Raw genomic sequence first — 23971 nt, 5'->3', positions numbered from 1 at the left:
TGAAATACACTCACTTTCTAAAGCCTCACTTTGTTCTCGCTGACTGCATTTACCCCCACGCATACCTGCACAGTCTCCTTCTACCACCAAGGCCCTCCCCTAGGAGACAGTGCTATACGAACAAGGAGCCTGCTGTGGCTGGTGTGGCTCCGTGGATTGAGCACCGGCCTGTGAACCAAAGGGTCGTTGGTTCAATTCCCAGTCAGGGCACATGCCTGGGTTGCAGGCCAGGTCCTCATTTGGGGGTGTGCAAGAGGCAACCACACATTGATGTTTCTCTCTCTCTCTTTCTCCCTTCCTTTCTCTGAAAATAAAATAAATAAAATTTTAAAAATATACAAACAAGGAGCCTGACTCTGCATTCCATCAGAAGCTCACCAAGGCAGAAACCAAGTCCACATTTTCCAGCCCAGGGGTCAGTAGACAATGGCCTGTGGGCCAAAGCAGGTCACCGCCTGATTGTTCGATGTGAAGTTTTGCTGGAGCATATTGCCACATCGGTTTTTACATATTGCTTGTACCTGTTTCTGTGCTACACTGGGAGGGTTAAGTAGTTACGCAGAGACGCTCCGGCCCACAAAGCCTGGAGTATTCAGCATCTGGCCCTTCAAAGAAAAGTCTGCAGGTTCCGCGTGGGTCCTTTACTTCCATTCCAGCAGCTGCCTCGCAGTAGGTCTGCACGCGAAACATGTGCAGTGTGTGTTGTGGTCTGCCACGTCCCCACTGTCACCACAGCAACCTAAGATCTTCCGGCTGAGTCAGCAGGCTCTGCTCTGAATGCCGCCACTCAGAGCAGGGAGCACCTCTGAGTAACGGCGATCAATCCTCAATGCCACGTCTCGTTTGACATAAAATGTAAAGGGAGCCCCCAGTCTAGAAATTGGCGGCTAGAATCTGCCCAAGGGCTTTCATGCAGACTTTAAAGTCAGTAAAAGTGGAAAAGGCACATTTAATGCATTCTAAGGTAAGGAAGTGAGATTTCTTGAAGACACTGCAGTAAATTGATAACGACATTAAGTTGGAACAATTAGGCTTTTAATTCGTTTTCTTTTCATTAGGGTTTCCAATTCAAAAGTGTTGGATTAAAAGAAATCCACATTTGTACTAGTTTCTGCACAAGGGCTTCAGTTCCACTCAGTCAGAGAATTTTAAGGAGTGAACAAACTTGAGGTTATTGGATCTAACTTCCCATGAGGGTAGAAATTGTCCGGACTGGGAATGAGAGGAAGGGCCCGGAAGGTTTCCTCTAGCCACAGACCGACCCTTCGCTGACTGAAGGGTGAGAAATCCTGGTTAACTCAGTACAATCCAGCCTCTCTCAAAATCAAACAGTTCAATAAACTTTTAAAAAAACTTTTAATTATAGTTCACACTCAATATTATTCTGTTTTGGTTTCAGGTGTACAGTGAGTGGTTAGAAAAATGTGGACTTTACAATAAACTTTTAATGAAATAACTCTGGTAATTATTATTTATAATAGTATTTTATTTATTTATTTATTTATTTATTTATTTATTTATTTATAGAGAAAGACGAAGGGAAGAAGAGAAGGAGAGAAACATTAATGTGTGGCTGCCTCTCACACACCCCCAACTGGGGACCTGGCCTACAACCCAGGCATGTGCCCTGACTGGGAATCGAACCTGCAATCATTCGGTTCACAGACCCACGCTCAATCCACTGAGCTACACCAGCCAGGGCTAATTGTTATTTTTTTAAGGCACCAAACTTTGGCCTAAAACACTGTAATTGATTATATGCTTATTTGACTGCCTTCCGTATAATGGTATTGTTCATCATTATTGTTAATAGAAGTAGAGTTAGTCAGGAAAATGTGGCAAATATGTCTCATGTCCATTGTGGAATCCCGCATTGTGCGAAGTGGGAAGTGAAAGTGTCAGAACTAACAGTGACTCCCTACTGAGCTGCCACAGTCTAGTGAGAGGCTCCCCAGCACCTGCAAACCACACACACGTGCACAGGCTCGCTCACAGCAAAGAACACGGAGCAGCCCTCCCCCACCACCTGTGAGGACTGCGCTCTGATAGGAGCAGCCCGTGGAGGAAGCGCCCCAGAGTCCCGGGTACCTTTGGGCCCCAGGCACTCCCTGGCAGAAAGCACGAAGAGAGGGATGATGACGATGAACACCATGAGCAGGAGGGCGCTGAGCATGAGCTCCAACGTGGTGAAGCTCTTCAACTTCGCTCCTGCCATCTGTGGAAGCAGAAAACGGTGCTAGACTTGAAAACCATTTTAAATTTCCTGTACTTATTGAACATACAGCTAGTAAGGTTTTTAATGGAAAAGCTCAAAGGTGAGCTGTTAAGTAGCTGAATAACAAATCCCACATACCCATCGTCTAGAATAAAAAATTACCAACTCACGGCCAGTCATGCCTTTATTCCTACTTACTTCTCTCTCTAACCTTGCATTATTTTAACCAAATCTCAGATTTTGTATGTTTTAACTTGAAAATGTTGAAGTATATTTAAAATAAGAAACTTCACAGAAGACAAGCAAAATATCATCACATATAAGTTATTTTTTAAAATAATCCCTTAATCATCAAATACCTAGTCAGTGTTGAAATTTCCATCATTGTCTGATCAATTTTTTATAGTTTGTTCTACTCTCATAAGTATGCAAGTGAGATTCATATATTATAATTAACTTTTAATCAATAGGGTTTGCTCTGTAGATTTCCCCACTATTCAGATCTTATCAATTGTCTCCCAATGCACGCTAACATGTTTTTCTATAAATTAATTATTAGATCTAGAGTTCTGACCAGATCCAGGCTTGAATTTTTAGCAAGAATGGAGCCTAGGTGGTACAGCGTCTTCCAGCAGGAGACATACTGTCTAGCAGATGCTTCCTTCTTTATGTCGACAGCCATTGGTGAGCATTTCTGAGCTCCATTATTTGATCAGGGGTTATGAAATAGTGGTGCCGTAATTCTATCATTCTTTATTTACTGGAAGAACTATTCCTATAGAAAGACAGTTCCCCTCACCTATTATTTGGATCATAAAGGTACAGTTCATACAGGAAAGGTAGAATAAATGTTTGACTCTTTACTGACTGCTTTTCACAATTAGGAGCTGTCTCCCAAGCGTCCTCCAAAGGGGACCAGTGAGATTTGTCTGAGATCTTTATGAACTCACAGGCTTAAATACATTGTATCCATATCAGTTCTTCGATGTTATTATTACTAATGCTTATGTCTCGTCTCTATCCAGTAGGAGTCTCTTCGGGGTGGTTCCTGGTGGCCTTTGACAGTTTCCTTGCTTTCTGCTAAAACACAGTAACCTCGGCTCATGTTGTACATTTCCTGCCCCAAGTCCCAAACCGAACAACTCTAAGGAGCCATTGCTCTTTTTAGTGGGATGAGGAAATTAGAAACCATAATTTGGAGGAAACCTAGATAGACTTCTAGAACAGAAGGTACCTATGGGTCATCTTGACCTGTGGCTACCTTTGGAGTCCTTAAGGATTAAAGGACTTCATTAAAAATGCACATTTACCTATGTTAGACTTGTTATGAGTTTTAGCTAGGGGTTGGATATTTTGTCAAGAAGTTTAAGTCAGATATTCAGCACCTACTCCCTGCCCCAACCTATTTAATATCTCTGGGATTAGGCTGGTTATCTGATTATTTTTTAAGGTCTATACAGGACTCTGCTTTGAAACCATGTTCCAGAAATAGTGAACCTGTTATAGGTTGACAAGCTGTAATAAACATGTTTTATTAGGCAAAAATATTAAAACACAGTATGCACGAAGTTGAAAAGTAGAAGTGGAACTAATGGATTCATCAAATCCCTTCGTGTCATAGATTAGTACAGTGAGATGCACAAGGGGAAGTGCCTTGTTCAAAGCCTCGCAGTCTGCGGTCAGAGCCCAGACTGTCCAGGGGAACATAGTTTTCTTTGGCTACAATGTCTGTCTGGTTGGCAATAGGTATTTTGGTGGGTACCTTATGAATGGAATGCTCTGGAGCCTACTACAACCTCAGTCTTCAACAACTTTCCTCCACCTATTCCGGCCACCTTCTTCCAGCCTGCTCTTCCTGTCCTCACAAGTTGTGTCTGTCCGTACCTCCTCCATCAGACTGGGTCCGAGGTATCGCCTCCCGACTATGAAGGACCTGATACAAATCAACTGACTTCTGCAAGCTGCCTTGGAGTTGAGTATCCTCGTTCTGGATACATCGGGCGTTCAGGACCTCCAGCCACAAAACTTTCTGCAGGGATAGTGTTCTCCCTCATGGCACCTGGCGCAGCGTGTGTGATTCCCCAGTTCAGTGCTTCTGCCAAACTCACTCCAGCATTCCCACAATGCCTCGGGAACCCCAGGGGCTCCCGAAACACAGCACGCTGAAATCAAATGCATAAAGCTCATCTGCTTGGGATGCTCAATTTAGACCATATCTAGGTCAAAAATTGTGTCTTAAATAAAGATCCACGGAGTTCAAAACCTAAAAACAGTGCCTTTGTATTCAAAGATCCACCCTACATTGGACTTCAAAGTATCTTCTCACTAGTGAGGAAGGATTCCGCAAAGTCATGCACACTCATTCAATCTCTACGTGATATGAGAAGTTACAGAGAAACCTGTGCCTGGAGATCAGCTGGACCGCTCAGACAGATGGACACTGGTATCACCTGTCCAGATATAGAGCCTAGAAACCCAGCAAATGTTCAAATAATGACATAAAGTACCCCACTCCTAAGTGTTTCTGAGTGTTGTGACCTACACAGAAACAAGACTTGAAGACTGGAAGAACTGGCAACTGTCACAGCTGGGCCCACCAGAGGGTCAGCGTCCCCCAGAGGGCCTCTGTCCCAGCTCCCACAGTCTCTGACCCGGACGGCACAGGCCACGTTTAAGGCTTTGTTCCTGAAATGGAGTTAACCACCATGCACACCTCGGATGAGAAGCATGCCCCACATGCAGTCACTCCAGAAATCTCCCTCAGCACCTTCATTGTGGGACTCGGTCCTCTGCTAGGGATGACTCCGATTCTAGGCTGAGTTGTGGCACTAACCTTCCTCAGTAGCAAGAAACATAAAGTCTCATCACTCACGTCTGTCCCTCCCATGGTTTTCTCAGATGTCACTGCCGTTAGCCCTTCCTTCCTCTGACCCTACTACTGTCATCCTTCAAAAAGTTTGTTCTTTGTAGGTCAACACTCTGTATTAACTAACGTTCACTGAAACACATCCCTTGGTCACTTGTGCCGATTTCCAACAGCATCTTGGAAAGGGAAACCGTGCCATCTGGTGCCATTGGCTTAGCTAACACCTGAGAAGCCCAGGACAGCCCGTTAACTAGGAGAGCAACACCATACACTGACTGCATTCTATCTTCGCGACAAACTGAGATATGAGAACAGCCAGGCTCATCTTTCCATTGTGCAGATGCAAGGATGGGGGCGCTTTAATGACACTGCCCGAAGATGAGGACCAGCCAGTGGGACAATCAGTAGCCCTGACTTCCACCTCAGGGATTCTCCTGACGACCTCAGGTTAGGTCAGGGCACATCTGTCTTCCATGTTTTGTGTGGGAATACCTATCTATGGACACAAACATCACACTTCTCCCAAAGCACGAGAAACTATGTGGGGCCATAGTATAACGCAGAAACGTGCCACTCAGTAGGGAACGCAGCCGACAGCAAGTCGCAATCAGTACAGAAATCGGAATGGAGGGAGAGACTTCCCTTAATGCCATGTAAGACCGTATACAGAAGAAGTGAACAAATCCATCGTAAAGTTGGGCAGGGTGATGGAATAATTTCTAAAATGAGTTTCATTGATGTAGCCAACTTCCTGTATCCCCTTAATTTGTCTGTAGAACCAGACATAAGGAAAAGTGTGAAGGGAAAGGCGGGGAGAGAAGAGAGAAGTAGAAGAATTATCTACGTGAATGGGGCCGTTGGTCTTGAGGCCTGACGAGCTTGCACTGGCTTCATTACTTGTGATACCGAAGGGTGTCATCTACAGTCTCTTAATAAAAAGAAGCGAAGACTCTTTTATGGGGGGGGGGCCTCTGTGTCTCAGACATTACTAGTCACCTTTAAACCCTGCAATTCAGCCATTCTTCATCTTTATTTTACAAGAGGAAACAGAAGTACAAAACTTGTCCCCAATCCCAGAGAGACAGTGGAGCTGCAACCACTCCCTGACTCTGCTCCAAAGGCAGGCTCCCTTTCCCGGCTGCATCAAAGCCCATCCCCTCCCCGACCCCACCAACTCCACCGGTAAGAATCCAGTTCCTTCCATTCAAACTGTATCTCCCAAGGAGATACTTAACACTAACCAGCCTTCCTCCTTCTCTTTCTCCCAAGCACTCTAGCTGCATCTACACATATAAAGTATAACATTGAGGAGCATCCATCTTTCCTACTGATTTTTAAGCCACTACAGGGCAGCAAGCAAGCGAGAGCACCCCACCTCCTACAGTGGCCCCTCTTGGCCTGAGAGCCTGCACTCCTGAGTCCTTGGCTCTATGGGCTGCTGGGCAGTGGAGCCAAGGCAGAAAGTCTGGTGCCTTCTTCTGCTGCCAGTCACCTCCTCTGGAAATCCAGATCCCTTTCAGCCAGCCTGGTGTGCCCACAATGTGAGGAGTGTTGGGGAGAACCCCACATTGCCTCACCGAATGCCGCCTGGCCTGTACTCTGAATGAGCGTTTGCTGGTTTGGGAGCAAGACGGGGTGGAAACACCCCACAAAATCTGTTGTGCCCTAGAGGCACTGCCGGCCACATTCCTCTTTCCCAAGAGGTAAGGGGAGGAGGTGGGAGCTGGGCCAGGACCCTCACCAGTATCCACGGGAGCACCAGCAAAAAGAAAGAAAAAAGATTTGGATTTAAAAAATAATGTACATTAGAGGATTGTCCATTTTCCAGAAGCATCCAAGTCAATACAAGGATCCACGGTATTTCAATGCACCCTCTCTACTCCCAGCTCGAGAACAAGTTTCCTAAGGCTTTTCCTCCAATGGTGGGTCTGCTTCCTCAGGTTGACAACAGCCCTCCTCTCTCTCAAACTGTGAGTTCCCAGACTATAGGAGTTATGCCTGCTTATTCCTCTTTATTTTCTTCCTAAGTACTTAGCAGTTGTATCTGCATAATCAATACTTATTGGCTGATAATATTTTATTCCCCAATTAAACATCTGCAAAATACCTGCCTACTTCCTACTGACAGTGCACCATGAAACTATTTTAGAGGATAAAATGCTGGTACCTGCCTTCAGTGAGCTTGAAGTCCAATACCGTTATCTCCTTCTACGCAATGAAAGCAGTGTTTGGTAGGAAGAGTACTCTTCCTGGAGACTCAGAAGATCTGAATTTTATTTCATGGTCTGAAAGTAACTAGCCAAATGACCTTGAGAGATTTACAAGGTTTCTGGTTCTGAGAGTCTTCACTTACAAAGTAAAGAGGTTGCCCTGGCTGGTGTGGCTCATGGATTGAGCATCCACCTGTGAACCAAAGGGTTGCCAGTTTGATTCCCAGTCAGGGCACATGCCTGGGTCATGGGCCAGGTCCCCAGTAGGAGGCACATGACAGGCAATCACACATTGATGTTTCTCTCCCTCTCTTTCTCTCTCTCTTCCCCTCTGTCTAAAAATAAATAAATAAAATCTTTAAAAACAAATTAAAGAGGTTGAACTAGGAGATTTATGGAATTCATACCAGCATTTAACACATCATTTTTTGAATGAATCACACAAGCTGCTTCTTTACTCCTCCATTCTACAAAAGATTCCTGTACTAAACATTTCACTACCATTTTCCTTCATCATATCCCCACATTCTCCTTCTCGGAACAGCGAACTTGCTAAACACAGCATGAGAAGACTTGAGCTTGATCCGAAGCCCTCCCATTGCTTGCTGCAATTGCCTAAATAATGTCCTTAATTCTCTAGAGTTACAGTTTTCTTATCCATGAACATGGAATTAGTGACATCTGCTGCTGTATTACCTATCACCACCTTATTGTGAGAATCCAATAAAACCACTTTAAATAATAAGGACTGCATACCATTATGTTATTATTTGCCACGGAGAAGACAGGGGGCACCGGGTAAGAAACAGGTCAAAGCCCCCTTTCCCCCGGTGTGGTGCCAGACCGCACCCAGCACTCTGTGAAGGGGTCCTGCGTGTTCCTGACTGCTGTCCGCAGGAGCCTATTCTGATATAAGCTCCTATCTGCTGAGTGCTTTATGGCCCCACGTGTCAGGTGACTCAGACATTATCTGGGCCACAGGTGCAGAAAGCTTGGAAGAAACTGGAGGAGTCTGGAGCAGTCCTGCCCACTCAGGGTCCACTTTCCCCCCAATGCATCCACTGACCCTCTCCCAGGCCGCCTGTAAATCACATGATACTCTCTCAGAAAGCGCATCTTCTCCCTTCCTCCCTCAGGCCTCAATTCAAAACTCCCCAGCTTGGGAATCAAGTCCACAGCTCAACCTTAGCATTTGATATTCCCTCGCAGCCTCCTTCGCCACCCACTCAATGCCCATTCATTGCGTCCTCACACAACCTCCACTTTCTTACCTGCCTTCCTCAGTCCTTTGCCCCAAAATTAAATGGCAAGAGGGTTTGTTTCCCATGCACTGAATGAGAAATTGCTGTTCGTCAATGTAATGCTCTCTCGCTGTAAAGGAAATGCGGCCATGCCTTCCTCAACAGCAAGGATTGCCTCGCTTTTCCTAAAATAAATTCCCCAACTCTAGTCTTTCTTACCAGCCCTGTCCTTGAAACCTCACATTCTCATAAGATATCCCATAATGTCAATCTCCCATGCAAAATCCCGTAAAGACTAGTAACTTTCCATGCCTGGTGTAATTAAATGAAGTAATAAGGTAAAGAGCGGTCTGATGCTGCCAAAGATCACTTCCTTGCTTCTTTTCCTAGTGACGCTCAAGCAGGTGTACAGAAAGGCCCAGCAGCCAGGAAGGAACTGAGACCCTTAGCCTCTCTGTGAGCGAGGCATCTCAGAAGCAGACCCGCCTGCCCCAGTCGATGCCTTCACAGGACAGTAGCCAGGCAATATCTCTGGCTGCAACCTCCCGAGAGACCTTGACCTAGAACCACCCACCTAAGCTGCTCCAGCACTCGTAAGCCATAGAAACAGTGAGATATTAAGTGTTTATTGTTTCAAGCTGTTAAATTTGGGGGTAATTTGTTTCTCGGCAGTAGATAATTTACACACAGGGATAAATATGACTTTTGAATAATATATCAATTGCATTAAAAAGTATATTTTTGCCTCTTATCAAAAGTCCTCATGCATCATATAATTAAATATGGTTACCTGCTCTATGGTACAATAATAATTATTTTCTAGCTATAGAAGAGAAATACTTCCTAAGCCATAATAGGAAAAACAAAGAAAGCCCTCATCAGCATCTTCTGATTGGCCTTCCTTCCCAATTTACAGGAATGCAATTTAGGAAAAATCAAAATCAAGAAAAATGGCAAAATGCAAATTAAATAGGAAGTAATTTAAATAGGTAGCCTTAATTGTTTTTAGAAGAAAAACTGTTTTTAAAAATGGCTACTTGGAAGTCTGTCATTAATCTTGGAATGTTCTATTTCAGATGACAAAGGCAAATTGTGTGATTTTAATGACAAAGATAACATTAGCTAATGACAATTGAGTGAATGGGCTAAGAGGCTTCAGAATTTGTCACAGGCAATCCTCATAACAACCCCAAGCCCTGCTTTCAAACAAGGAGATTAAGCTTCAGCAAGGTCAAATCCCTGTAGATGTCACATAGCTGATAAGGAACAAAGCCACAACTTGAACACCTGCCCTTGACCCCACAGCCAGAGCTTTTCACCCTCATTCTGTGTTCTATGCTATAATGCCCCGCACTGCATACCAGCTAAGGCGTTTTGTGCAACATGATTTTATCACATAACGCCTCGGTCTTTAACCAAGGAATTAGAGGGTGTGTGGCACTATGCTGAGCACTTACATGTGTGATTTCATGTCATCCTCTCAACCACCCTACAAGCCGGGACTGCTGTTAACCCTGCTTTGTAAGTAAGTTAGCTGAGCCTGACAGAGGCCAGGCTGGCCAGGTCCACACCTCAGAGCCAGGCTTCAAACCAGGCAATCTGAATGCACACTGCAGAAAATCGATATACTAGTAACCGATTACGGTTGCAATTAAGAGGAGGTAGGACAGGAAGGTGCCTGTGTCCTTCCAAAGACCACCGTGGTGGTAGAAGGCTTACGGAAAGAAAAGGAAACCAAAATCCTGCCACATTTCCGTGGGGGACTCAGAGCGCCTTCGTAAGCGTCTGTAGAGGTCAGAGCAGTTTCAGGCATGGCCGCCTGCCCTGTGAAACTCTCTGCAAGCCCAAGAGCAAGTTGCTGACGCAGCACAGCTCTCATCGAGTTATCATTGCTTCGTCCTTGGAGGAATGGGAGACCTCCTGAAGTTTATTTACTCACTCATCGATTGTTTATCAAGTTCCTACAAAGTGCCAAGCAGTCTTCCAGGAACTGGTTATACAACAAACAAAACAGATAAAAATCCTCGCATTCTTGTGGGTACACAGGAGACAATAAACCAAATAAACACAGTAAATTAGACTGTGATAAGTGCTACGGAGAAAAATTAAGTGGGCGTGGGGAGAGGTGGATGAAGGCTGCAATTTTAATTAGGCTGTCAGGGAAAATGTCACTGAAAAGCTGCAAATTGTTGTTGTACATGCATCGTGCAGACTCCAACAGTCATTTTTTCCTCTTGGATTAAAAGAGGGAACCACCAAGGCTGGTACTGTTATAATTATTTAGGCAAAGTAGATAGATAAACCAGGTGGGGGCCCAGCTTCTGGAAACAGTCACCTAACTTCGTTGGGAGGAACTGGATAATTAACTCTCTCTCTCCTCTTCTGAATTACAGCTGTGTCAGGTTCACGTGTGGTGAGCTAAGCCTTTCCTTTAAAAGTCCTTTGATAATGCAAGTCAAGAGATCTAGTGGAACAGAGAGGGTTAGTTTTACAGAGTCTGAGAATAACTTGCAAAGAGGGCCCCAGCAAGTCACAGCCAGTCCTCAAACGTCCTGGCAAAAGTGTCTGGGTGGGTCCACCGTCTCCAGCCACTTAGAGAGCAGGAAGGGAAAAGTCTGGTCACATTCCAAGTGCAGAGACAGGAAAGTCAGCTCCTACCCTCCTCAGCCACCTGATCTTGGAAAACTGCTTGAGCCCTCTGGGCCTCAGCATCTCCATCTGCACCACAAAGGGCATCACCTCTAGGAGACAGCTGTGACCCGCTGTGACCCACTGTGACCGGGCACCAGGGCTTATCCTCCTCTTCACATTCAGTGGTTCCCTGTGGAACCAATTTTAAATGAAAATTGTATTCTTCTAAGTGCATCTATGCATTAGTATTCCATGCTTATGGAGCGGTTTGTAAAGTTCCTTTATCAACCCATCGAAGCTCACTTGCGAGAATGCCAGTGAGAAATCACAGGCATCCTGTGTAGTGTGAGTGAAGTAATGACGAGCTACCTTAACAGTGCAGTATGGGATGGAAGGCCCCTCCATTTCATTAGGTCCCGGACCACACCTTGGCCCGGCCCAGCACAACAACCCGAAGACCCCGCCCCTCCCTCTCTCCTTCCCCACCACACATACACTCACTGACACAGGACACCAGGAGGTCTCTTTAGCTCAGACCTTGGGTCAGGAACCATTGGCAGCCTATTCCAGTGAGACCCATGACTTGACCTTGGCCTCCCTCCCTTTCCCCAAGGGTAACTCATCCTTCCCACCTCAGTGGCCAGTTAGAAGTGCCCACGTGTGTCTAACTAGGCCGTGACACGTAATTGTAGGTCTTTATCAGAGAGGGACCAGCAATAACACGTTGCCTTCCCCTCCTGCCCTCGGTGCTGCCCCTCTACTTTCACACCTGCCTGCCAGTCCGCACGCTGCCTCTTCCCCTTCATACCCTCCGTCCCCACGGAATCTCTCACAGCCCCCGCTGCACACGGCACATCCCCACACCTCACATGCACACCCGTAGGCTTCCCTGTAGCAATCCTTCAGTTTTTCGATAAAGGCACAAACTCACAGGGGTAGTCACAGTTTTCTCAATTTCTGAGGATGATGAATTCTCTCATTACCACTCCTCAGTCACAGCTCTACATCCTGAGGGAAGAAAAGCCCCCACCCACAGGCTGTAATCCAACTCCCAGACCTCATCTGCCCAATCAGAAAGAATCTCTACCGGCTGCCTCACCCCGAGCATTAAATCGTTTATCACCCCACACACAAACACAGGTTGAGCTCCAACAGGGCTTGCAGACCCAGCTTTGGGCCAGATGAATGCACAACAGCCATGCGCACACACTGCACAAGAAAAGAGATGAGTGAGTTGAATCTAGTTTTACACTTGTCTGTGCAATTTGTGCCTTGTTGGTGGTATATATTTTTGTCTGTGTTTAACAAATTAGCAGGGAGATCAACACAAGTCCACACACACTTACACACACATCTGCAGCCACAGTGAACAGTTTGCACACATACCTCATCACCGCCCACTACTGCTCCCACTCCCTCCGAAGGACCACCTGGCAATAAAGGCAGAGGCACAGGGTCCAGAGAAAGCCACCTCAGCCCAGGAACTGGTTACTACCTTGGCTTAATAGATTTCAAATGCAAATGACTGCCCAGCTTTCATCCCCAGGCTCAGATTTACTAGTTAATTAGTAATCACAGTCTTTTCAGAGGAGAACATCCCTAAGGGCATGAAGCAAGCTGCAGCCACCCTGACCCCCTCCAGCCCCTGTGGGCACCTAATATTTATTCAGCCAGGAGAACACTCTGGGTCCCTGGTAAAAGAACACAGCCTGACTCTTATCTGTAGACAGATGATCAAGAGCAAAAAGCAATGGACCTCAGTGTCCCAGAAGAGTCCCCTCTCTCTCAGGCACTTCTAACCTCCCAGGAACCCACTGACACTTAGTCGTACAATCAGCTGATTTGTGTTTGAAGGAAATCATTTTGAAAGTGTTTCAAAGTAGCTGTCTTTTTTTCCTTGCCTCTGGAAGAGGTGTCTTTAAGCTTTGCTGCGTATGCAGCCCCCTTGGCAGCCTGGCGGCATCTAGAGGAGAGGTCCACCGCGCTCAAAGCCCATTCAGTAGTGCCCGAAAGGATCGCCAAGCATTGCCCCTCATGTACAGATGAGGAAGCTGGGACCTGGGGATTTTGTGAGGTTTGCATGAGTGTAGCCTCTATAAGGTGCCAATCTCAAGTCAGGAGACCTGAATTCCAAGGTCACTTCTGCTGACTGGCTAGGGACGCAAAACCGAGTGAGCCTCAGTTTCCTTAACTTCAGTGAAGATAAAACTGGTTACCTATCCAGTCACTTTGTAAGGATTAAACAAAACAATGCAAGTAGAAGACTTGGTATCACATAACTACTCAGTAAGTGTCAGTTGTAATAATAATTATTATTATTATGCATCTGCCACCACTGTGACTGGAACCCAGACCCCGGACTCCCAACCCAAGCCACCTTCAACTATGCCAACATGTCCTGCTCTCTTAAATCAGAATTCTCCATGCAGTAGGCTCTCATTGATGTCTCAACAAGGAAAACTATCAAGCACCTACTTTGTGGAAGGCCTTGTGCTACCGGCTGACACCAATGATGCTGCCCGACTATAGCCCCTGGGTTGAAACCAAGAGATGACCCAGACCAGACCAAAGAACAAGGCCCGTAACACCTACAGTGTGTTGCTGTCCCGGCCACACGGCCTCACTTGGGCATGAGGGTGTCAGGAAAACATGTCTGTTTGGGAGCCTTGGGGGCCAGGCAAAGGTGAGAATGAGCGACGTGGTGATAAGCCTCCTTCCCCATTCCTTACTCAGACCCTCGTGACCCCGTGTCTGGGTCACACATCAGCTCCTGGGCTGCGTCTCTGCCTCTGAGCCCTGAAATGCAACAACCACTTCCTCAACACAAGTCAATTCAATATGTATTTAGTACAGGTGTGCTATAAACAAGGGACTTTCCCAAGAGCAGTAACAGCAACATTTCTGAAATGCTTACAGTGGCCTGGGCATTCAGTGGTTCGCACCCATGATTCCATTTCCTGCTCATAGCTACACTGTGAGGCAGAGACTGTTGTTATCCCAGTTTTATACTGGAGAAACCTGAGGCACAAAGAGAAGTTTTCCCAAGGTTATGCAATTAAGCCTGAACTTGAACACAAATGCAAGGGATAGCTCAATAGCCTCATAGCCAAGAGAATGGGAGAAGTCAATTGGCTGTGATGCAGCAGAAAGACAGCGCTGACAAGTGCCACTGGGGAAAGAGCACGCACCATGCGGAGGGGCAGGGAAGAATGCCACAGGCAGACGGGAATGCAAAAGGAAGAAGGGCGGGAAAGACGTTGTGAGCCGAGGGATCGGCAGAAGCAAAGCACAGAGGCAAGGAAGCTCAGGGCCTGGGTAGAAACTGCAGCAAACAGCCCGGACAGGGACGACGGTTGTGGGCAGGTCAGGGACGCTGTGGGAAAAGTATAGAGTTGCATCGTGGAGATTCCAGCCTGTAAGCAAGAAGACTTCCATAGCAACAGGGGCCCATCGCAGCTAACAAAGTGCCCAGAGCTGCTGTGAGCATGACATAGATTTCTGAGCTCTCTGCCCAGGACTCAAAATGCTGGGTTATCTGTCTCTGTGAGTCCCAACCCCTCCAAACAGAACAAGTGCATGTCAGCAGGGAACTCTGGAAGCTCTACCACCGGCCTGTCCACTGTGGTGACACAAAGGTGTGGAGGTCAGCTACCCTGAGAGCCTCCCCAGGCACCCCCGAAGCCCAGAGACCCGGTGAGTCCCACGGTCAGTACTGAGCGAGGACACTCTGAAACTGATTTATCTTGATTTTTAATCTGAAGCAGTTGGGTATAACATTGAACTCGAGATAAATCATTTCTCAGAGACTGTTTCCCTGTGACAGCTCCAGGTGGTGATTTAGTATCCCCCGTATGGTGCCATAGAAAGAGCATGGGGTTTGGAATCAAACTAGCCTGCGCTTTGTTACCAAAGTCTCTGCTGCAGGCCTCGGGCAATCATTTAAATTTTCTGAAGCTCAGCTGCTTTTCTTTATATTAGATATGGTACTGTACATGCCACAGTCGGGTTTCTAGTCCTTTCCCAGCTTGTCTTTTCTCAAAATAAAGTCAAGGAAAATCCAGCCAGCAATGTCATTCACTGAACTGCTGTTAAGAATTCTTTCTCAAGTTCATCCACTCCCAGAAACAGCCTCACTTAGCTGGGGCTGGAGGAGGTGGTCTCTTCCAGCGGTGGACCACTGACAGACAAGCAGAGCGCTTCAGAGCATCCTACACTGAACTGATTCCATGGCCAATGAAAGAAAGCCAGGCCTAGCCCATCGCTTTCCTCTACATGGTTCTGCAGTACTCTCTCCCCCTCTCTCTTTCTCTCTCTCCCCCTCATTCACACACACATACTCACACACACCCTATACCAACTACTCACCCTCACAGCACACACCGCCATCTATACCCCGCCCTGTCACCAATCACCTCTAACAGTCTCCACAGAGCCTACAAACTATACATTGTACCTCTTTCTCCTTTCTGGAGCCAGGTTGGTTCTCCTTCTTTGGTTCCAAATGTAAGCCCTTCACATCAGAGGCTACCTGGAAAGGGAGAAACGGAGTTTTGGGGGGGAGGAGTAATTTCTCTGCCCAGAAATGTCCAGAGGAAGGTGAGAGTAGTAGCTACTTACACGGATCATTACAACATTTCCTTCTCTGGTGAAATGTCTGTTATTCAGCAGTTTACACCACCTTCCATCCTTCCTTGCCTCTAACCCGCACAGGCAGGGACCCGTGGACCCACAGGAGGGAGTCCAAGGAGAGAGTTCATACAGATAATGCATTCACAGTGTTCAGAGCACTTTAATCTACATTATCTCTTTAATCACACCCCTGTGTGACAGGGCAGGTATTTTCAATCCCCATGCACAAACAAGGAAATGGAAACGAAGAAAAATGACTTGCTAAAGATCAGTCAAATAACAGCAGAATCAAAGTGATATTAGTTTAATTTCATTCCAGTAATCCAGAGTGCATCAAGTCTGAAGTCCACAAATCCAGAAAACTGCTTTTTCAGGCTAAATATTGCTTTATTTGTTAAAAGATGTCCAAGTTCACTCCCCACCATGTCTCTCAAAGCAGAGACCCTCCCTGCGAGCCTATCAGTTACCAAATTCTGCCATCCCCCTCACAGACGGCTACTCCTCTTCAGGCCCAAATCTAGTACTGGAGATTCCCATCACTTCCTCCCTGGCTCCCCTCCCCCACGCCCAGAGAACACCGGCCCACTCCTGTGAGGGAGCCCCGCATAATCCTAACCCACTGCTCACAGGGGACTTGACCAGCACTGGACAGCTGACCCAGCCTGGTCCACCTGGATTCTCCCAACCATAAATCAGGATTTGAGACAAAGAGTCTGACTCATGTTACGTTGGGCACTATGTATTGAGAGGCAGAAACTAAGGAGTTTTACTGAAAATACTTGTTTTCCCAAAAGAGAATGGAATAGACATGCAGAAAGTAGCAGGAATAAGAGACCGTTCAAACCCAAACCAAAGAGGGAAAAGCAGACAGCCTGCCTGCCAATATTTTTCCTATTTTTGTGAAGGCCGATGTACAACTGAATTTCATGTAATTCTCCTGCTTCTTGACCAAAACACTTTCTCCTCTATTACTACCACCACCACCATCATCATCATCATCCTTGTCATCGTCACCATCATCGTCATCATCGTCATCATCCTTTCTATCAGCCAGGCTCTGTGGGTTTCTCTGCCTAGCAACCACATAGTCCCTGATAGCCCTGCTCTGATAGGCTCCCATTGTTTCCCTTTGTCCAGTGGAAATATCTTCACCAAAGCCCTCTAACCACTGCAGCAGAACCTGTGAGCAACACGTATCATCCTCCTATGACCTGTGTGGTTGCCTCTATAATCACTTGCAATTGTAGGACCTTTATCCCCAAGAAGTCTCTCTGAATTGTTGTGTCCCCATAGAATTGTGCTTTTTAGGTCAGGACACACGTAGCCTGGAGTGTATGGTAACCTACCGAGAGCTACACAACACATCTTCTTGGGAGCTCAGTTTTAACCAAAGATCATTGGAGAGGGGCAAGTAATTTGAATCAATATTTTGAATGATAAGAAATGTGGCTGTATCGTGTCATGGCATGCAAATTTGCCTGCTTTTTTCAACACGAAACACTAACTCTTACAGAAAGTTTCCCTGTGATGAGCCCCTGGTGAGACTGCTTTTCCCCGGACCCCTCCCAGGGGAGGAAAGACGAAAAAAATGCCACAGGAAATGTCTTCAAGGCACTGGCAGTGTCTTGTAGCCGCTGGAGGCTCTGTCATGGCCGCTCTCTCCTGTGGCCCGGCCTCGCCCCCACCAACCCTCTGTTCTGCGCTCTGTTGCTCAGCATGTCAGCACTTAGTCCCCTGTCTCTGACAAAGAACCCTCAAAGTGCCCACCCTGCACAACATTCTCTTGCTTTCTCATCTTAGAAATGGCCCAGGACTGGTTATCATCCAATGTCTTACAGCTTTACCAGTTTTACTTCAAACCTCCTCTTGCTTAACTCACGTTAGTAGAAAAAATGAAGTTTAAGAAGGGGTCCAGAGCTCCCTCTAAAGGAATCTCTACCTGCAGGTGCCTGCTGAGGAAAGTGACCTTACTATGGATGTCCCTGACCCTAAGACTTCATGCTGGTACCAAAGCTGACTGGGCCGGGGATGGCACCCAATGCAAAGACAGCCAATCCTTCAACTGGCCTGCATCTTACGAAGCAGCTTGCTGCATGGCCACTGGATGACTCAGATTCTCTTTCTGAAGGTAAGACCCATGGGGATAAATTAGTAATTGATGAATAAGCAGGATCAATGAGTAGCAAAGGCAACATCTAAAGGTAGAGAGGCAGAAAGACGAGCTGCACGAAGACAATCTTTAACCTCACCGCCCCATATGAGTGCCACTCACCCTACCTCCTTGTGACTGTTATGATGGACAAAAAAGAACTTAAAACACAGGATGCAGAGTCAACCTTCCTTTCGTTTCCTTTCTGGCACTTTCTGTCTCATGCCTCTTCCTGACCAGCAGCCTAGACAGAGAGAGCAGACTGACCTCCTCTCCTTGCCACTGCCTGGCGTTCCATGCTGAGGGGCAAATATACTCAGGCCCTTCTTCCCTGGCAGTTATCAGTTAGCAACTGCATTCAGCTCCCAGGAATAGTGGCCAGGGCACTGCACTGCGACGTAAAGACTCACAGAGATTACCTTTCTCACATGGGGAGGAGCCTGGAACACAGAGCTTCTGGTGCGGTGGCAAGCACCCAAAAATGGCAGGTAGGTGGGGGCTTTGAGACTCTCTCCGTTTTCCCTCAGGGGTGAAGCACCAACAGAACACCTGAGCTCGGGCACAGAAAAAAGAAAAGGCAACCAGGGCTTTCTAAGGAATCCCACTCAATGACTTCTTGCATCTCGTTGGCCACTCTGACCTGAAAGAAAGATAAGAAATGCAGTTGGTTTTAGCTGGGAATACTGGTATACCAAACAGCACAGGAGTTCTCTCGGTAATGAAGAGGAGAGCGGATACTGGGTGCACAATTAACAGCATCTGCCATAAACAGAACGGCAAGATGGATGTGTAGACTCTGCCTAGGTCCACTGTATGTTCCGACCCAGCTTGTTTGGGGGCTGGTGTAGCTTATTTTTTGTTGTTGTTGTTCAAGTACAGTTTTCTGCCTTCCCCCCCTCCCCCTAACCCTTCCCCACCATCCCAGTCCTCCCGACCTCCTTCCCTCATTTCCACCCCCCTCCCTTGTTATTGTCCATGTGTCCTTTATGATTGTTTCTGTAAACCCTTCACCCTTTTCCCCCATTATCCCCTCCCCTCTCCCTTCTGATCACTGTCAGACTGTTCTCAATGTCAATGTCTTTGACTATACTTCGCTTGCTTATTCATTTTGTTGATTAGGTTCCTGTTAAAGGTGAGATCATATGGTATTCATCTTTCACCGCCTGGCTTATTTCACTTAGCATAATTCTCTCCAGTTCCATCCATGCTGTCGCAAAGGGTAGGAGCTCCTTCTTTCTTTCTGCTGAGTAGAATTCCATTTTGTAAATGTACCATTTTTTTGATCCATTCATTTACTTGGGTTGCTTCCAGCACTTGGCTATTGTAAATCATGCTGCTATGAACATTGGGGTGCATAGGTTCTTTTGGATTGGTGTAGCTTTTAATAAAATAATACCCAACACTCCATTTCACTGCTGTTCTTCTCAGGTGACAGGAGGGATTGGCAGAGAAGGATTGGGGAATTCCTGGGACTCTTTTCTCCACACTCTCACCAACGCTTCTTTTCTTTTGTCTTTTTGATGGCGGCCATTCTATGAGGCAGAGGCAGTACTTCTGGGCAGCTCCTCTCTGCCTCCGCCCTGAGGTTCGCACCATATGTCTGTGCTCTTTCAGTTCCTCTAATAACCGTTCGTTCTCCAGGGCGTCTTCAGTGCCCATCACAACCTCTCAAATATATTTTTGCTCTTAATAAATGTAGTTCAGTATAGCCGTTGGCTATATTTAAGCAAGTCATTGGAAACACTTAAGCAAGGCATCCTAAAGGAACAAGGTTTGGTGTGACTAGTAACATTTTTCTGTCAAGCCAACCAATAGCAATTTTTAAAGATCATTTCAGAGAATTCAATTTCAATATCCAAAAAATAAATGGCAGCAAATGTCCAAACACATGTATTTTATGCAATTTGTAACACCCATTTATTTGCAAAATTCACATGATGATAACGTTTTATCACATCTGGTGAGGATTTTGTTTCTGCCAGTGTTCTTAGCACTGCGATTAATTTAGCTGTTCTTAGCTTCCTGAGTGGACCAGTTTTCTAAAAATGGCCAGATGGTAAAGTCCATCCCCACAGATTAATTCCAAACACCGTGTGCACATAAATTAAATGGAGGAATACCTATGAGGGATTTTTGCTACTTGTCTGTAAAATAGCTATTGATTACTGAAAGACTGTGGTGGGATTTGGTACTCGCGATGATGTTATTGATTCTTGACACAAAAGGGTAAAACAGTGAAAGAAGTGGCTGTAACTCTGTGTTTATATATCTCTGCATCTCTGCTTGTGCAATGGAGCAAGTGGTTCCCATCTGGACTCTCTAGGAAAGCAAACGCCTTTCCAGAACACCTTTGGTACAATACTGCCCCCTGGCGTGGCGAAGAGATGGGGGGAACAAGCTTCAGTTGGAAGCAGAGAACTCTGTCTCAGTATTTGGCATTCTAAAAGAAAAAATGTCTATAATGAAGTGGTCAAAATAGGATGAATCAAATATAACTTCAATGCTATGTGACTTTGTACAATGAAGGATTGTCTGAATATCTGTATAAACATTTCAGAATAGGAGCAAGCGTTTTTAATAAGCACTGAATTATGTCACATTACGTATAAGTAAAAGCGAGGAGCATTAGTTAACAGAAAACATAACCAAGACAGAGAGTCTACAGAACCAAATGGGGCTGCCCAGACAACTCTCAGCTTTAGAAACATCTTACAGGCACATGCAGGAAAAAGGGCAGGGTGTAGGACATCAAGGACAAATGCATTAAAGCAATGTTAATAATACCTAATGTTTATTATTTTTTCATCCAGGAACATAATATTTATTTGGGCTTCTTCAATATATATATATTGATAACTCATATCATCTTCTCAATAATTTCTTGTATATTTTATGTTAAATTTATTCCTCAATGTTATATACTTTTTGTTTTATTATAGATTACAACCTTTTGAGTTCTCAGTGAAGACTGTATATATTTAGCGTGTACAACATGATGCTTTGATGCACACGGAGAAATGATTCCTGCAGTCAAGCTAATTAACACGTCCATTTCCTCAGTCACATGTGGGCGAGTGTGTGGTAAGAGGCCGAGATCTGTTCCCTTAGCAAACTTCCAATATCCGATACAGTGTTAACTATATGGGGAGATGTTGCATGTTAGATCCTTAGGACTTACTTGCACCACGTGACTACAACCTTTTACTCCTTGAGCAACATCTCCCCATTTTCCCCACCTCCCCACCCCTGGTGACCACTGTTTTGTTCTCTGTGTCTACGAATTCAGCTTTTTTAGATTCCACACCTAAGTGAGATGACGCAGTTTTTTTCTTGCTGTGTCTGGCTTATTTCACTTACATAATGTCCTCCAGGTTCTCCCACGTTATTGTAAATGGCAGGATGTCCTCTTTCGAGGCTGAATAATATTCCATTGTCTGCATTGGGTTGGCCAAAAAGTTCACTTAGTTTTTTCTGTATGATGGCTCTAGTAGTGCTTAGTTGTCTTTAACTTCATTAGAAACAACTTTGTTAACTATATTGTGACATCTGCCACATCAGCGTCCATTTAAAAAATTTTATCAAAATTGGTGAATTTGGGGGTAGCCATTTTAATATTGAAGATGGAAGAAAATAAGCAACGTTTTCAGCATATTTTGCTTTATTATTTCAAGAAAGGCAAAAACACAATGGAAACACACAAAAAAGATTTGTGCAGTGTATGGAGAAGGTTCTATGACTGATGAAATGTGTCAAAAGTGGTTTGTGAAGTTTCTTGGTACTGTTGACAGTTTGACCAAATACTCCTTTGTGGTGGACTGTCTTATGCATTGGAAGGTGTTTAGCAGCAGCCCTGGCCTCTCCCCACTAGAAACCAATAGCGAGAGATAGCTGACATACTCGAAATATCCAAATCAATAAAGTATAGGTGAAATTGAAAAATGTGTCTTTTATTTTATGGAAAAAACTGAGCAGACTTCTTGCCCAACCTAATATACACCACGATTCCCTCATCCACTCAGCATAACGTGCCTGGCGTAACGATGATTTCTGCACGACATCTCTGACAATGGCAGTCATACCAGTCATACACTGGCAACTGGGAAGGAACCGTGCACTTGTCCACATCGGAAACAATGTCTATGATTAGAGTCATGCACAGAGGTGATGGAAGGCATGCAAATAGAAAGAGGTACCATTTCAAACCATAGTTCGTCGAGACACATGCTTTGCCTGCTGCCTGTTCCCTTGAAACTCATAAGCAAATCCTACTCTCTTCTCCTCCTGTGCAGGTGCAGATGGGCATGCAAAACGGGGCTTGGGTAACGGAGACTGCCTGGTTTGCATCTGTGATGCTGTGCTGTGGCCCCCTGGGCAGGCTGCCGCACAGGAACACCTAGGTTTTTTTAAAAGCTTCTGCATCACTCAAGGAATACAACCATCATTCCTGTGCTCTTATGATGAGCCTTCGTGTGTATCCAAGAAGTATTCTAAAGCAACAACATCCCTCTAGGTTTCCCATCAGAACTTTCTATGCATTCACTTTGGCATAGATCCTGGGCAAGAGCCAAATGCCTTGTGAAGGAAAGGTCCTGGCTGAGAAAAGACTCTTAAGCTTCTCTCCTGTGCAGATTGTGTGAGTCTTAGGGTAGCCAAGTAAGCAGCGACATCATGTGGACTCACTCCCATCATAACTGTGTCCTGTGAAGTCAAGAGTGTATTTCTCTTCCTTTCAGTCCTGGAGTTTGCAGTGGGAATTCTGATCAACACCTTCATTTTCCTGGTGATTTTTCGGGATGTGGTGAGGAGGCAGCCCCTGAGTGACTGTGACCTTGTCCTGCTGATTCTCAGCCTCACCCAGCTTTTTCTGCATGGGCTGCTGTTTCTAGATGCCCTGCAGCTCACCCTGTTCCAGCAGATGAAGGACCCGCTGAGCAGCAGCTGCCAAACCATCATCGTGCTCTGGATGATCGCAAACCAAGCGGGCCTCTTGCTCACCACCTGCCTCAGTCTCCTCTACTGCTCTAAGATCGTCTGTTTCCCTCACGGCTTCCTGCTCTGCTTGGCAAGCTCGATCAACAGAAGGATCTCCCGGATGCTCCTGGGTACTGTCCTTTTCACCTGTGCTGGCTCTGTCATCTGTGCTTGGGGCTTTTTTAGTAGATCTCCCATCACAGCCACATATGTGCTAGCCATGAAGAACTACACAGAACACGATCTGCAAATTGAAAAACTCCATTTCTTTCATTCCTTTCTCTTCTGCAGCCTGGGGTCCATCCCGCCTTTCTTGTGTTTTCTGGTTTCTTCCTGGGTGCTTATCGTTTCCCTGCGGTGCCACATGTGGACCATGAGGGCCCAGAACAGGGACTCTTGCGACCCAAGCCCGGAGGCCCACAGCAAAGTGCTCAAATGCCTCATCTCCTTTCTCGGCGTCTATGCGGTGTCATTGTCCACTGCCCTCCTCTTGGTGCCACCACTGGTGCTGTCCCTGGGGACAGGCAGCCATCCCAATCTCAGGCAATGCCAAGCTGAGGAGAGCTGCGGACAGCGTCTCACTCTGGGTTCAGAGCAGCCTAAAGGTAAGGGCAGACCACAGGGCAGACCCCAGGACAGCAGGCCTCTGTGGAGAGTGGACATCAAGTGGGGTCTTCACCAATCCATCTGATTGTTCAGAAGCCTATTCCAACTTCTTCTGCAAACCATAACTGAGAGTCTCTTCGTTCCAAGTCAAGGGACTCACCCACAGAAGACTAAAATAATAAAGCCCTGTATATGGCCAAACAGGCAGAATGATAGTAGTTCCCTAGGTTTCTTTCGATAAAAGGAACAAATAGAAAGTTGAGGAACTCAGTATAAATGCTTTGTATGCTATAGCTCATTAGTGCTTGGTATGAGAATTAGTGCTTGGATTTCTCAAACCATGAGAAATCAGGGCTTCTGAAATAATATCTAATTCCCAAGATAACATGGCTGGCTTTTCAAATGACTGCTGAACCTATTTCTTAAAACAGGTGCTGGCATAATGTTTGAAAA

General features: G+C 45.9%; 2 protein-coding genes across 2 annotated transcripts in view; one reads left to right on the top strand and one right to left on the bottom strand.

Annotated features, from left to right (window-relative positions):
• LOC112299863 (maltase-glucoamylase) overlaps nt 1–15833 on the bottom strand; it is a 166439-nt gene extending 150606 nt beyond the window's left edge. Inside the window, exons 1-3 of the mRNA XM_053926556.2 lie at nt 15781–15833; nt 15617–15691; nt 2089–2215 (exon numbers count right to left, since the gene is read on the bottom strand). Of these exons, the coding sequence (XP_053782531.1) occupies nt 2089–2215; nt 15617–15691; nt 15781–15789 (211 nt within the window). The 5' untranslated portion in view covers nt 15790–15833. The remainder of the gene's footprint in view (nt 1–2088; nt 2216–15616; nt 15692–15780) is intronic.
• Nucleotides 15834–17820: 1987 nt separating this feature from the next.
• On the top strand, nt 17821–23643 carry TAS2R38 (taste 2 receptor member 38). Its single transcript, XM_024555092.1, is given in 3 exon segments — nt 17821–17920; nt 22603–23419; nt 23421–23643. Coding segments are annotated over 3 exon segments (1140 nt in total).
• Nucleotides 23644–23971: the final 328 nt, after the last annotated feature.

This window comes from Desmodus rotundus, chromosome 6 (assembly GCF_022682495.2).
Source record: "Desmodus rotundus isolate HL8 chromosome 6, HLdesRot8A.1, whole genome shotgun sequence".
Lineage (NCBI taxonomy): Eukaryota > Metazoa > Chordata > Mammalia > Chiroptera > Phyllostomidae > Desmodus > Desmodus rotundus.
Note: the sequence above shows the minus strand (reverse complement) of the source record. Positions and strands in the feature narration are given on the sequence as shown.